Genomic DNA, 15957 nt, shown 5'->3' on the forward strand with positions numbered 1-15957 from the left:
CCGTCGAACAAGTACCGCTGGGGGCCCTAAAAAGAGCCCAAAAGTCCGTTCCTGGCGGGAGCTGCCGAACGTGCGGCTTAGCTCTGCATAGCCGCAACCGGAAGTCCAACATTCCCAAACTCAGCAGACATGTCTCCATATAATTTGTCCAAGGACACTCCAGGGAGACATGTGGGGGCAGGATCGAGTCGGGATCACTAACCCCAGAGGCAGATCAGAGATGCTTATGAAGGTGTGCAATTTCCATAGCTGCCTGGTTAGGAGTCCCACCTCTGTTCTCTGAGCCCAATTGTATTCAAGGCTATTAGGCCCTCTGCCCCTCACTTCTCACAACCCCACTCCCATGCCTCTTCAAAATCTCCCATTTCCCCCCAAATCTCCTTTTGCCCTTCCGTTCCTCCCATGCCCCCCACCCCCTTCATGCCCACTCACCTAGTATGCACTTTGTATACTATGAGCTACATAATAACAATGCCAAATCTTGAAATGCTCGCTAAAGAAAATCTATTCAGAAATTTGCTTTGAAAAAAAAATGCTTTTCCTTCAACCTTGTAAAAGTGTAAGTCGAACACTGCTAGAAGCTTTGCCTAATTTCACATCTCAATCATGTCCATATATGGGCGGCACGGTAGCAGTGGTTAGCATTGTTGCTTCACAGTGCCAGGGACCCAGGTTCGATTCCCGGCTTGGCTCACTGTTTGTGCGAAGTATGCACGTTCTCCCCATGTCTGCGTGGGTTTCATCCGAGTGCTCCGGTTTCCTCCCACAAGTCCTGAAAGATGTGCTTATTAGATGAATTGGACATTCTGAATTCTCCCTCGGTGTACCCGAACAGGCGCCGGAGTGTTGCGACCAGGGGATTTTCACAGTAACTTAATTTAAGTGTTAATGTAAGCATACTTGTGATACTAATAAAGATTATTATTAAATCAACATGCCAACATTGAAAAGAGGAAGAGCTACTACTTATAGTCTCAGCTAAAAGTCCACTTTGGCCTGCGCAAACAGATCTCTGCTGAGCTGATTCCATCAGCGGGCCTTGAAGCTCAGCCAAGCATTCATAATAAGGCCATATGGAGAAGCAGATGCCTGACCATTTGTTTTTGTTGATACAGTTTATAGATGGCATCTATTTACACATGCTGAAGTGGAGTTTTTGATTGGTTAAGTGACATCTTTAAGAGGTTATAATAAGCTATTCTTTCTTGAATTATTTGTTTATTTGTATCTTTATTTGCACAAGACTAAGATGTGAAGTGGGCTAAAAGTTCTGTTGTTGATAGTATTGACAGCTCTATTTGATTGACATTTTTATAGTTACAAGAGCAGCAGTTTGTTCAAAAAGAATTTTGAATAGGTGTCTATTAGTACATTTTAAGATTTGCCATTGTTATTACATTGCTCATTGGTTCTTTAGTGCATACTGAGTGGTCATGGAGGATGCATGGGAACCATGGAATGGCATAGGGGCATGGAGATCATATAGAGGGCATGAAAGGGGCTTGGAACGAGTATGGGTAAGACCGTTTAAACATTCCTTTCAAGTACTTCCCGACTCCAAACATTGGTTTACGACTCCACTGAGCGGCCGTGAACCACCTGTCCTGGAAAAGTTGGCTCAACTCCACGGAAATTGTAGACAGAATGAGATGCCTACCCCTACAGTGAAAGTAGCCAGGTTGGGGATGCAGAGCACGGACTTGCTACCTGAACCGTTATCCTGTGCTGGTTGAAATTGTTGATGCCAGGAATTTCAGAATCAGGTCCTGCTTGCCATTTTTATAGGCTTCCAGATTCTGCGAAAATCCAGTCTCTATTATTTGAACAGTTGAAATGTTCCTGTACATTGGGGGAGAGTCAGACATATTACTGTGGTCATAGCTTGCTTTAGGTCCATGCTGCAACAGAAATTGTACTAATCGGAGACAAGTGATGCTCTGCATCACCAATCTCCGAACAATATAAAAGGGTAAAATAAAAAAATGTCCACCTTTACTCAGCTTCCAAATAGACACGTATCAGACAAACAAGCGTTGTCCAGGTAATCCATTTTCAGGCCAGTACGGTTTCATTTCACTTACTTCTGTGGTGTCTTCACATACTCTTGCTTAAATAACTTACCCTCCTCCTCCTGTAATGTAACTGTATCCACCAGTGCCCAGTCCATATCCGTAACGCTCTCCAAGAAAAACTGGCTCGTTTGGATTGTAGCAGCTCAATAATCTTTGGAGTCTTGGGATGCTGCATCACAAATACAATTAACATTTGTAAATGTATAATATACCATTCCAATAAAGTAGAATTATAAACATATAAATCCACAGTACTTTCTAAGTCACAGTATATACTAAACATTTTCCACATTATTATTTATGTAATCTGGGTTATCAAATCATCCTGGGACATAAAGACAGAGGAAAGATTCCTCTGTACATTATATTTAGGAAAATGTATGCATTTATTCTAAACACTGAGGCCTGGATTTTACAGTAGTATGATGGCAAAACTCTCAGCAGTTGCTGCCATCACTCGTCTTACATCAAACAGAGAAATCCGGAAGTTGCTGTCAGTTATATCACATTTCTCCAGAGGGTGAGCTATTGAGATTTCCTTAGATTGCAATCAATTTAAAAATCAGTAAACCGATGAACATTTCCATTCGCACACGCTTAATCTCGTCAAAAGAAACGTGGAAAAAGTTACACTTCGTTAACTGAGGTGTATTTAACAGCACACTAAGTTCACATTTGCAGCTAAATAGCTTCACTCACCCTGAAGTGTAATTTTATAATTGACGCAGGAGGCAGGCCTCTCCAGGCAGGAAGAGCATATCCATGCATTGCACCTTTTCCAATTAAACAAAAGCTATTCTCTGGTGTATTCCCCATGGCAAATCCTTGACCAGAGTCAATATGTTTCCTTTATTTAAACTAAGACTTGGTGGATAACTGTTTCCTTATGCATCCTTCATGGCAACACTCAGCAACCTTTTCCCTTTGAAATTTGGCATTCTTGTATCTGTCCTTATGAGTGCAAAATGAAAAGCTTCAATAACATCAGGCTGGATTCTCTGGTTCCCCGGCCATGTGTTTCTCAGCGGCATGCCGTTCACTGGCGTTAGAATTCCATATTCCCGCCACTTGTCAATGGGATTTCTTAACGATGCCACCTCACACTGCCAGGAAATCGTGGGCGGGGGTGCGCTCCAGCAGGAAAAGTGAATCGCAACAGCTGCAGAATTCCAGCCCATGTCTATTTCTTCAGCAACACTCAAGAGTCTTGAAAGACATGCTTGTTGTTAGGTGAATTGGACATTCTGAATTCTCCCTCAGTGTACCCGAACAGGCTCTGGCATCTGGCAACTAGGGGCTTTCCACAGTAATTTAATTGCAGTGTTAATGTAAGCCTACTTGTGACACTAATAAAGATTATTATTATTATATAGTTGTTGAATTTCAAATTGTTCCATAATAATAACTGGCACTGACACACCTGGCCTGACAATGGAGCTGCCATTTCACCCTCCTCACTGGCTTGATCAGGGCCAGTGGAGCCAACAGCACATGGCAGTGGCAACACTTTCCAATGAGCCACTTCCAGAGGAATTTGGGATTGGCACTCTGCAGCGAAACCTGTCAGACCACAGCTGTATGAATGGAGGGAAATGCACATATCATTATATATACAGATGGAGAAGGAATTCCAGACTCTCCTGGCATAGCACAGCATTTGTTTTGAGTGAGACATCAGGTTAATCATTTTTCACTTTGATCTTATTCTCTGCAAGTTATTTTCAACTTTTATATTGCCCTTCCTACCCTTTTACTAATTTCTGCATGCTTTTATCATAACCTGCACCTGCACAGGACTTGGGTGTGAACGATTGTATTCCCGTATCCCTTGCGGAATACGAGCTTCCCCACTAAGGGGGCGGGGGAAGCTCAATTAGCAATGTGTATGACGTCAGCAAGCTGGGGACCAACGTCCTCACACCCGGTTGGGTCACCGGGAGCAGTGTACATGAAACCTTGCAAATAAACCTTTGTTACAACTTGGTGTGGACTCCCCATCTCTTCATAAAACTTTGGTTTATTATTTCCCATTTTTGGTTAATAACTATCCCATTTCGGACTTGGTTTCTTCAAGTGTTTTTCAATTTTTAATTAATGATTTCCTTCTATCTACAAAGTTGTTGTGTATTTTGATTCACCATTTCTCGGTTTCTCAGCTACCCAGTTCCCTTTTCAAACTTAGCTTCTGAATGTTATTTTTGACTTTTTGGTTCAACATTTCCCTGCTTTTTGGTTAACCATTTTCCCTTTTGAACTTGGTGCCTGAATGCATTGTTTGTTTTTTTTGGTTTGTATTTTCCCCTTCTTTTTGGCAAAGATACCCCTACATCTTGACAGAACTGCTGCTCAACACCAGTGACAAGTCTCACACAAAGTAAATCAAGCAGAAATAACAAAAGTAATTTGTGACAGTAGTACATCCGATCTAAATGTACAAAACTGACTTTCCTTAGTCATCGAAATTACACGTCTGCTGGTGCCAAGATGGGGGAGGGTGGAGGGAGGTGTTGAGGAAAGATGGAGAAGGAGCAAGCAATAGGGAGCAGATGGGACGAGGCTGAATAAGATACATTTTACAAAATCTAATACAAAAATATTTTTTAAAGACTACATGTTCTAATGCCTTTATCATTAAGAGTCCACACTGAGGAGTTGAAGAAACTTTTTTTCACAAATAAATAATCTTTATTTGTCACCAGTAGGCTTACATTACCACCGCAATGAAGTTACTGTGAAAAGTCCGTAGTTGCCACATTCCGCCGCCTGTTTGGTTACACTGAGGCAGGATTCAGAATGTCCAATTCACTTACAAAGCAGGTCTTTCGGGATTTGTGGGAGGAAGTCGGAGCACCTGGAGGAAACCCACGCAGACACAGGGAGAACGCGCAGACTCCGCACAGAAGAATCAAACCTGGCGCCCTAGCGCGGTGAAGCAACAGTGCTAACCACTGTGCTACCGTGCTGCCCTAACTTACTTTATTTACAGTAACTATTATAAACATCATATGGTTAATCGCAACCGGGCCTGCGTTGCCAGTGCCTAACTGACCAGCTTTATATGCAACACAACTATACATTGATTAGAGGCCCCCCACCTCTTTAACGGGGGAGTTTGTATTCTGCAAGGTTCATGGGGAAGTTAATTGTTCCCACTCAGTAAGATACATTTTAGGTTATAATGTATATGCTTCACCCAATGCCTGTGTCTATGTATTTACATTGTGTATTTCATGTTTGCCCTTTGTATTTTTGTTTCATGTATGGCATGATCTGTCTGAACTGTACCTCGGTACACATGACAATAAACAAACCCAATCCAATCCAGTGTCTGATTAGGACATGCAGGTTGGAGACGCAGTCCGAGGCCTAATTGATGATGCTGTATTCAGAGGGCTGCTGGCAGCACACACAACAGCAGAACTGCACTTTGGACAGCAAAGCTGCAGAAGCCATAGAAGGAGGAAGGTGGATTCTGGAAGGGGAAGGACAGCCCCATGATTCACAGATGTAACTGCGAGGACACATCTGGAGATGTGCAGGTTAGGTCAATTGGTCATGATAAATTACCCCGAGTGTCCAAAGATGTGCAGATTAAGTAGGGTTATTGGGTTACGGGGATAGGTAGGGTGCTCTTTGAAATTGAAAATCGCTTATTGTCACGAGTAGGTTTCAATGAGGTTACTGTGAAAAGCCCCTAGTCGCCACATTCCGGTGCCTGTCAGGGGAGGCTGGTACGGGAATCGAACCGTGCTGCTGGCCTGCTTTAAAAACCAGCAATTTAGCTCAGTGAGCTAAACCAGCCCCTCTTTCAGAGGGTTCGTGCATACCTGATGGGCCGAATGGCCCCCTTCTGCACTGTAGATATTCTATGGTTCTAAGATATCAAGATGAGATCATCCAGCCTCAAATAGACTTGATTGGAGGTTGCGGAGAAGAGCAACTGGACTCTAGTAGAGTGGATCCAGTGCAAAAAACACTTCAATAACTTCTTCAGATGTGGCACGTGAGCATCAGATGGCAGCTATTACTCTCACCGCCCTCGCCCTTTCCATCACATACATCCTTTGAAGTATTCTATTTAAAACGACATCCAAGAATGTCTCCCCAGGTGGCACTGTAACTCTACAATTCCTTAGACTGCATTGACAATCTTCCTTAGTTTGCTGACTTAATGCTCCCCACCCCATACTGAGCCCTCTCAAATGCCATGTCCACATCTTAAACAAAGACTAATTTAATAATAGTCCTCACTCTATTTCCTTTTGCATTGCAGAAGAGAACATACAGAAATGTAAAAGTGGGGTGGAGTGGTATCCTTGGCCATATTGACGCTGATGGAGGTGGTGCAGGGTGACATTAGTGGATGCTCTCACCAATAAAGAGATGAGGGTGCCACAGCGAACAGGTGAATACATTGCACATGACACTTGCTGCTGGCTATGACATGTGTTTACTGGTATAAAACAGATAATCATCAAGGGCTTCATCTCCCATAACTATTTGCCGCACTGACTATTGTCCCTTATCTCCAGCATGACCATAGACAGGGGCACAGCAAGAGCTGAAAAAGGACACAGTGCAGTCCTTAGAGGAGTAGCAGTATTCTGAAAAAGGTATATCATCACAAGACTCATAATAATAATCTTTATTAATGTCACAAGCTTACATTAACACTGCAATGAAGTGACTGTGAAAACCCCCTAGTCACCACACTCCAGCCTGTTCGGGTACACTGAGGGAGAATTCAGAGTGTCCAATTCATCTCACAAGCACATATTTCGAGACTTATGGGAGGAAACCAGAGCTCCTGGAGGAAACCCATGCAATCACGGGGAGAACGTGCAGTCTCCGCACAGACAGTGACCCAAGCCGGGAATCAAACCCGGGTCCCTGGCGCTGTGGAGTAGCAGTGCTAACCACATGTGTACATTTCACTCGCGCAAATACAATCACATTGGCAGGGGGCGTTTTGCAACATCACAGACTGAGTGAATGTTTGACAGATTAACACAGGAGAAGCTTTACTTGTTACATTTCCTGCCATTAACATCCTTCACTTTGACAGGCACAGTGATCCTGTAAATTGACAGAGCTTGACTTGTCCTTCAGAAGTTTAACGCAGATCACATTAACTGTATCAGTAAAGGTACAAGTCTTTCTGGGATGATCTGTTGTTCCTCTGAAAAGTATCTTGCTTTAATTGTTGAAAAGTGGAGAAGCAAAGGTCTCCATGTGTGATAATCTTAATGCTAATACACATGTAGAAGTAACTGAAAAAAAAATCAAGGAATGTTAGCCCTCAGTATACGGGCTGGAATACAGAGTGAGGAATGATAATTCAGTTGTACAAAGCCTTGATTGGACCCCACATCTGAAGTACTGCATTCAGCTTTTGTCAAAGAATCTCAGGAAAGAATCAATGCCATTGGAGGGGGCACACTGAAGCTTCACCAGAGTAATGCTAGATTTAAAAGGATTCAATTCTGAGGACAGGTTGCATAAATCTATGACAAAGAGTCATCAGACTCGAAACACTTGCTCTTTTCTCTCCCTACAGATGCTGCCAGACTTGCTGAGATTTTCCAGCATTTTCTCTTTTGTTGCCTAAACCTAATTTTGTGTTCCTTGGAGTTTAGACAATTGAATCGAAGACCTTGGAAAATGGTCTTTAAAATTTGACAGGGCGGATGGAAATAAACTATTTTCTCTCATGGTGACATCCAGAACAATGCATATTGAGGGCGGAAATCTCCCCCCCCCCCCCCCCCCCCCGGCACCCGCAGCGATTCTCCCACAACCCCCAAACAGGCGCGGCGAGATTCACAGCTGGCCGCTGGGAGAATCCCGCTCGCCATTTGACCAATACGATGGGTTCCTGCCGGCACCGTCCACACCTGGTCGCTGCTGGCGGCAACAGCGCAGGAACGTTGGGGGGGCGGCCTGTGGGGGTGGAGGGGGGATCCAACACCGGGGGGGTCTCAAAAGAGGTCTGGGCCGCGATTGGTGCCCACCGATCGGCGGACCGGCCTCTCTGAAGGAGGACCTCCTTTCCTCCGCCGCCCCGCAAGATCCACCTGACATTTCTTGCGGGTCGGCCGCGGGGAGGACGGCAACCGCGCATGCGCGTTAAGTATGGGGCCTATGGGGTGTGGAGGGAGGATCGAGCACCATGGGCGTGCTCATGAGGTGACAGGCCCGCGATCGGTGCCCACCGATCGTCGGGCCGGCGTCTCTAAGAGACGTACTCTTTTTCTTCCGCCGCGCCGGCCAACCAGCGCATGCGCGGGTGTCGTCATTTCTGCGTCATTTACGCAGCGCCGCTTTTAGGCGGCACCAAGGCCCGCGCGCGTAAATGACGCGGCGCCACTCCTAGCCCCCTGGAGGTGGGAGAAACTCTCCGGTTTTCACTCCAACGTCGCGACTTAGGCCACGATTCTCCGCTCCCCACGCCGGGTGGGAGAATCGCGGGAGGGCCGGGCGAATCACGACACGCCACCCTGGCAGCCCCCGCGATTCTCCCACCCTCCCCAAAATGGCGTGTCGCGTTTTGCGACACTCCGCTCCGAGAATCGCTGTTCGCCGTTTTTCACAGCGACCGGCGATTCTCCGGCCCGGATGGGCCGAGCGGCCTGACGAACCCGACCGGTTCACGCCGGCGTCAACCACACCTGGTCGCTGCCGACGTCAACATCGTGCGACCGGTAAGTGTGGGGCCTGTGGGGGGCGGAGGGAGGATCGAGTACCACGGGCGTGCTCATGAGGTGACTGGCCCGCAATCGGTGCCCACCGATCATCAGGCCAGCGTCTCTAAGAGACGCACTCTTTTCCCTCCGCCGCCCCGCAAGATCAAGCCACCAGCGGAGAGGCGAGATTCTCCGAAACGGAGAGAAACAGCCGACACCGGAGTGAAACCCGGAGTGTTTCACTCCGGCGTCGGAGGCCGCTCCTCACCCCCTATTCTCTCCCCCCCCCCGGGAGGCTAGGAGCGGCGGTGCGCGAATCTCTGCCGCTTGTGTCAAAGCGGCACGCCGAGAATGACGCGGCCAGCGGCGCCTAAGTGACATCAGCCGCGCATACGCAGGTTGGCCGGCTCCAACCTACGCATGCGCGGTTGCCGTCTTCCCCGCAAGACATGGCGGCTTGATCTTGCGGGGCGGCGGAGGGAAAAGAGTGTGTCTCTTAGAGACGCCGGCCCGACGATCGGTGGGCACCATTCGCGGGCCAGTCACCTCATGAGCACGCCCGTGGTGCTCGATCCTCCCTCCGCCCCCCACAGACCCCACACTTACCGGTCGCGCGATGTTCACGCCGGCAGCGACCAGGTGTGGTTGACGCCGGCGTGAGCCGGTCGGGTTCGTCAGGCCGCTCAGCCCATCCGGGCCGGAGAATCGGCGGTCGCTGTGAAGAACGGCGATTCTCCGAGTGGCGTGTCGCAAATCGCGACACGCCATTTTGGGGGGTTGGGAGAATCGCGGGGGGCGCCAGGGCGGCGTGTCGTGATTCGCCCGGCCCTCCCGCGATTCTCCCACCCGGCGTGATGGGAGAATCAGCCGCGCATGCGCAGGTTGGCCGGCTCCAACCCGCGCATGCGCGGTTGCCGTCTTCCCCTCCGCTGCCCCGATCTCCCGATGGGAGAATTTCGCCCTATGATCTGGAAGAAGGAACTGAAGGCACTGTTGCTAAGTTTGCAGATGATACAAAGATCTGTAGTGATAGTATTGAGGAAGCAAGGGGGCTGCAGAAGGATTTGGACAAGCTAGGAGAGTGGGCAATGAAGTGGCAAATGAAATACAATGTGGAAAAGTGTGAGGTTATGCACTTTGGAAGGAGGAATTTAGGCATAGACTAGTTTCTAAATGGGGAAATGCTTCAGAAATCAGAAGCACAAAGGGATTTGGGAGTTCTTGTTCATGATTCTCTTAAGGTTAATGTGCAGGTTCAGTCGGCAAAGAAGGCAAATACAATGTTAGCATTCATGTCAAGAGGGCTAGAATACAAGACCAGGGATGTACTTCTGAGGCTGTATAAGGCTCTGGTCAGACCCCATTTGGAGTATTGTGAGCAGTTTTGGGCCCCATATCTAAGGAAGGATGTTCTGGCCTTGGAAAGGGTCCAGTGGTTCACAGGAATGATCGTTGGCATGAAGAACTTGTCATATGAGGAACGGTTGAGGACTCGTTGGGAGTTTAGAAGGATGAGGGTGGATTTGATTAAAACTTACAGGATACTGCGAGGCCGGGATAGAGTGGGCGTGGAGAGGATGTTTCCACTTGTAGGAAAAACTAGAACCAGAGGACACCATCTCAGACTAAAGGGCCGGTCCTTTAAAACTGAGATGAGGAAAAAAAGAACAAAGAAAATTACAGCACAGGAACAGACCCTTCGGCCCTCCCAGCCTGCGCCGATCCAGATCCTTTATCTAAACCTGTTACCTATTTACCAAGGTCTACTTCTCTCTGTTCCCCACCCGTTCATATATCTGTCCAGATGCATCTTAAATGATGCTATCGTACCCACCTCTACCACCTCCACTGGCAAAGCATTCCAGGCACCCACCACCCTCAAACTTTCCACGCACATCTCCCTTAAACTTTCCCCCTCTCACCTTGAAACCATGACCCCTTGTAATTGCCACCCCCATTCTTGGAAAAAGCTTGTTGCTATCCACCCTGTCCATGCCTCTCATAGTTTTGTAGACCTCAATCAGGTCTCCCCTCAACCTCCGTCTTTCCAACGAAAACAATCCTAATCTACTCAACCTTTCTTCATAGCTAGCACCCTCCATACCAGGCAACATCCTGGCGAACCTCTGCACCCTCTGTAAAGCATCCACATCCTTCTGGTAATGTGGCGACCAGAACTGCACGCAGTATTCCAAATGTGGCCTAACCAAAGTCCGATACAACTGTAACATGACCTGCTGACTCTTGTACTCAATACCCCGTCCGATGAAGGCAAGCATGCTGTCTGCCTTCTTGACCACTCTATCAACCTGCGTTGCCACCTTCAGGGTACAATGGACCTGAACTCCCAGATCTCTCTGGACATCAATTTTCCCCAGGACTCTTCCATTGACCATATAGTCTGCTCTTGAGTTAATCTTCCAAAATGCATCACCTCGCATTTGCCTGGATTGAACTCCATCTGCCATTTCTCTGCCCAACTCTCCAATCTATCTATATTTTGCTGTATTCTCTGACAGTCCGCCTCGCTATCTGCAACTCCACCAATCTTAGTATCATCTGCAAACTTGCTCATCAGACCACTTATACCTTCGTCCAGATCATTTATGTATATCACAAACAACAGTGGTCCGAGCACGGATCCCTGTGGAACACCACTAGTCACCTTTCTCCATTTTGAGACACTCCCTTCCAGGAGGAATTTCTTCAGCCAGACGGTGGTGAATCTGTGGAACTCTTTACCGCAGAAGGCTATGGAGGCCAAATCATTGAGTATCTTTAGGACAGAGACAGATAGGTTCTTGATTATTAAGGGGATTAGGGGTTATGGGGAGAAGGCAGGAGAATGGATATAAGAAAAATATCAGTCATGATTGAATGGCGGAGCAGACTCGATGGGCCGAGTGACCTAATTCTTCTCCTATGTCTTATGGTCTTATGATAGGGAGATATTAGGAAATTGGATCCAGAAATGAGATCAAAAATGTAGTGGCCAATTTAAGGGTTAACAGACTGAGGGCCAAACTTCTAGCACCGAGTCAGAGGAATACGCTCACACCTGGCCCATTTAGACTTAAACTCCTTAATGGGAATAAACAAGATACAACTGTTCAGCCGGGTTGATTCACTCAGGACCCATTGTCCTCTGGGGCACTCTGATCTGACCAACCATTAGCTCAATACAGATTCTGATGGCGTTTTTTGCCCGTAAACTGTAGGTTAATTGCATATTCAAAGCATGCCCTATTCTTTTCTGTAAACGGGAGTGGGCAATCAAAAGATAGTGATTATGAGTTCAAGTCGGACATGCCTGGACAGAACCATCTTTGAGGGGCTGGGCGGAGCTTCGAGAGGTAAAAGAATCCTGTTTGAACAGGTGGAGGCAGAAGGATTTTGAAAGCCACTGGGAGGGTCATGAAAAGCTGCCACAGAAACAGGCTATCGGAAAGGGGTCTGAAGGACTGCACTAACAGCAGGAATATGTTCTGGAACTGCAAGTATAATTTTTGCCTGCCTGCATAAGTGGAGTTGAGAGCTGTATGTTCATTTTATGTGTTGTTTAATGGAAATTGTACGTTAGGGCTAAGAGATACATATAAGCTGTTCTTGTTAGGTTTGAAGATTAAACATTTAAATACTGTTTTTCTTGTGTTTTAATAAAGTTTTGTTGATAAAAATAACCATGCCTTCTTTATTATGCAATCACTCCTGGAGCGAATCGATCTTTCCGCGCAGTCTTAAAAATTAAAAAACCTTTCGGTTCTGGTTGAGCATCTTAGCCAGTTTTGGGACCTGACCAGGCATCCATAACATGGAACATTAAAACTTGGCCATTTAAGCGTGCAACAAAGTACTTTTTCACAGAGAGGGTTGTGGAACTTTAGTACACTTTCCAACCCATCCCAACTCTGAAGGACTGAATGCTGGTCCAATGGGATTGTTTAAGCTTGAGATGTAGAGATTTTTTGGGTATGAATATCAGGGGATATTGGCTAAACCAAGTAAATGGAGTTGAGATTCAGACTGCCTATGGTCTAATATAAGCATAACAGAATGGTCTATTTCCATCCTTATGTTCCTAGATTGATCTTCATACTACCTTAATTTTGCATTCCCCTTCTTGGCACCAGTGCTTTAACTATTGAGCTAATAGGAAGGCACAGGAGTATATTTTAAGGAATAGCTAAACCGTAATATCCTAACAGTAAATTGTTCTTTGCACTCTATTGTTTTCTTTTTATTTGTCATTATTTATTTTTTGGATGCGGGTGACAATGGTGCTCTAAATATATTGCAAGTTGAATGCACAGTGTGGGAGTGGAGTGACAGGTGGTCAACATTGGGTAAGTGTGGTAGATTCTCTATTCTGAAAGACATAAATGATCCAGTTTCTTTGTGGTTGATTTTAAAATTCCATTTCACAATATAGCATGGCAAGAATTGAATTCTTTAAAAAAAAATATTTTTATTGGCATTTTCAATATTATATACATTGCCGTTCGTTTCTACTTACTGTAGAGTACACAGGTTTTTATCTATTTACAGTTTGTCGCCGTCTGACTTGGCGTGTAATCTTCCTAACCCCCCCTCCCCCAATGCCCTCCCTGATTGTTCTGGGCGGGGTTCCCCTGCCTCCTCCCCCCCTCCCTCCCACCCCATCCCTCTTTTTTCCCTGCCACTTTCGGCCGTGCCCATCTCTGAATTAAATTGTTAATATCAGAGGGTGCTAGTCACTAGCCTAATATATTTATCATCAAATAACCATTTGACTTTTTCTCAGATGTTTAATCATAGATGGGAGTATTCCAAATATATTTATTCATGCCTCTGAATTTATCATTTAACACACTTATGCTATTAGGCACTCATGGTTCTTAAAACAAACTTATTACCAGATGTTACATCTGAACAGAATCTAAAGGATTACCATTTAACCACAATTCTCGGCAGTAAAACTACCAACATAACTACAGATTATAGTCACCACTCAACATGTAGAAATAATTAAACCCTCAGAGTAATTAAAGGCAAATTAATTAATTAATGTAATGAAAGGAATTACTTCAGTATTGGAGTTTAGTCCCATTTTAAGAAAATAGCGTTACTGCATGATAATTCAACAAGCAAAATTGTGTTATGCTCTTGTGAAAACATATCCAGTTATTTTTCTACCTTCAGACTGATCAGACACAATAACCCCTACTGGATGTTCCAAAAATACACTTCATGTCTTCACGGCCATTTCTACCTTTCGCAAATAATCTTTTAATTCCATCAAAGCTAGGTGTAATTTTATACTCAACATTAAGAACATAAGAACATAAGAACTAAGAGCAGAAGTAGACCGTCCGGCCCTTCGAGCCTGCTCCACCATTCTATAAGATCATGGCTGATCTATTCGTGGTCTCAGAACCACTTACCCGCATTCTCGCCATATCCCGTAATTCCTTTATTTTTCAAAAAACATCTACCCTATCTTTAAATATATTCAATGAAGTAGCGTCTACTACTCCTTTCGGTAGGGAATTCCATACTTTAACCACCCTCTGAGTGAAGAAGTTCCTCCTTGATTCAGTCCTAAATCTGCTCCCCCCTAATCTTGAGGCTATGCCCTCTTGTCCTACTTTCACCTACCAGTGGAAACATCCTTTCTACTTCTATCTTATTCATTCCCTTCAAAATTTTATATGTTTCTATTAGATCCCCCTCAACCTTCTGAATTCCAGTGAATATAATCTCAATCTACTCAGCCTCTCCTCATACAATAACCCCCTCAACTCAGGAATCAGCCTAGTGAACCTCCTCTGCACCCCCTCTAGTGCTAGCACATCCTTTCTCAAGTGTGGAGACCAAAATTGCACACAGTACTCCAGGTGTGGCCTCACCAGCACCTTGTACAACTGCAACATCACCTCTCTACTTTTAAACTCAATCCCTTTGCAACGAAGGACAAAATTCCATTTGCCTTCCTAATTACTTGTTGCACCTGCAGACCAACCTTCTGTGACTCATGCATAAGTACACCCAGGTCCCTCTGCATAGCAGCATGCTGCAGCTTTTTACCATTTAAGTAATAATCCGTTCTATTGTTACTCCTACCAAAATGCACGACTTCACACTTATTGACATTATACTCCATCTGCCAGACCTTTGCCCATTCACTCAATGTGTCAATGTTCCTCTGTAAGGTTTTACAGTCCTCAGTACACTTTGCTCTGCCACACACCTTCGTGTCATCTGCAAACTTGGATACCTTACACGTAGTTCCCAACTCCAAATCGTCTATATAAATTGTAAATAATTGTGGTCCCATCACCGATCCCTGAGGCACACCACTCGTCACTGATTGCCAGCCAGAATAGCACTCATTTATTCCCACTCTTTGTTTCCTGTTAGACAACCAATCCTCTATCCATGCTAGTACTCTACCCTTAACACCATGCATCCTTATCTTATGCAGCAGCCTCTTATGCAGCAGCAGTACCTTGTCAAAGGCCTTTTGGAAATCTAGGTACACCACATCCACTGGGTCCCCTTTGTCTACCTTGCTCAAAATGTCTTCATAGAATTCCAAGAGATTCGTCAAGCATGACCTGCCCTTCATGAATCCATGCTGCATCTGTTCAATGGGACAATTTCTATCGAGGTGCCCTCCTATCTCTTTCTTGATAATAGACTCAAGCATCTTCCCCATGACAGAGGTTAAGCTAACTGGTCTATAATTCCCCATCTTGTGTCTACTTCCCTTTTTAAACAGTGGCATCACCTTTGCTGTTTTCCAATCCTCTGGGACTGCCCCAGTGTTCAGCGAATTTTGGAAAATTACCGCCAGTGCATCTGCTATTACTCCAGCCATCTCTTTCAGTACCCTGGGATGCATTCCATCAGGGCCAGGAGACTTATCTATCCTGAGCTCCATTATCTTGCCCAACACTTGCTCTTTATATAATTATAAAAACTTTTGCTATCTGTCCTTATATTCTGTGCCAGTTTTTTTTCGTGTTCTATCTTACTTTTCTTTATGGCTCTTTTCGTGGCTTTCTGCTACCCTTTAAAGTTTTCCCAATCTTCTAGTTTCCCGCTGATCTTGGCCACTTTGTAAGCCTTCTCATTCAATTTGACAGCCACATGTATCTCCTTAGACACCCATGGTAGATTACCTCTTTTCTTACAATTCTTCCTTCTCACTGGAATATACTTTT

General features: G+C 45.4%; 1 protein-coding gene across 1 annotated transcript in view; it reads right to left on the minus strand.

The window, feature by feature from the left end:
• Window positions 1-15957, minus strand: part of b3glcta (beta 3-glucosyltransferase a) — a 258971-nt gene that overhangs the window by 26166 nt on the left and 216848 nt on the right. Inside the window, exon 13 of the mRNA XM_038818599.1 lies at window positions 2122-2241. Within this exon, the coding sequence (XP_038674527.1) occupies window positions 2122-2241 (120 nt within the window). The remainder of the gene's footprint in view (window positions 1-2121; window positions 2242-15957) is intronic.

The sequence above is a fragment of the Scyliorhinus canicula genome, chromosome 14 (assembly GCF_902713615.1).
Source record: "Scyliorhinus canicula chromosome 14, sScyCan1.1, whole genome shotgun sequence".
NCBI lineage: Eukaryota > Metazoa > Chordata > Chondrichthyes > Carcharhiniformes > Scyliorhinidae > Scyliorhinus > Scyliorhinus canicula.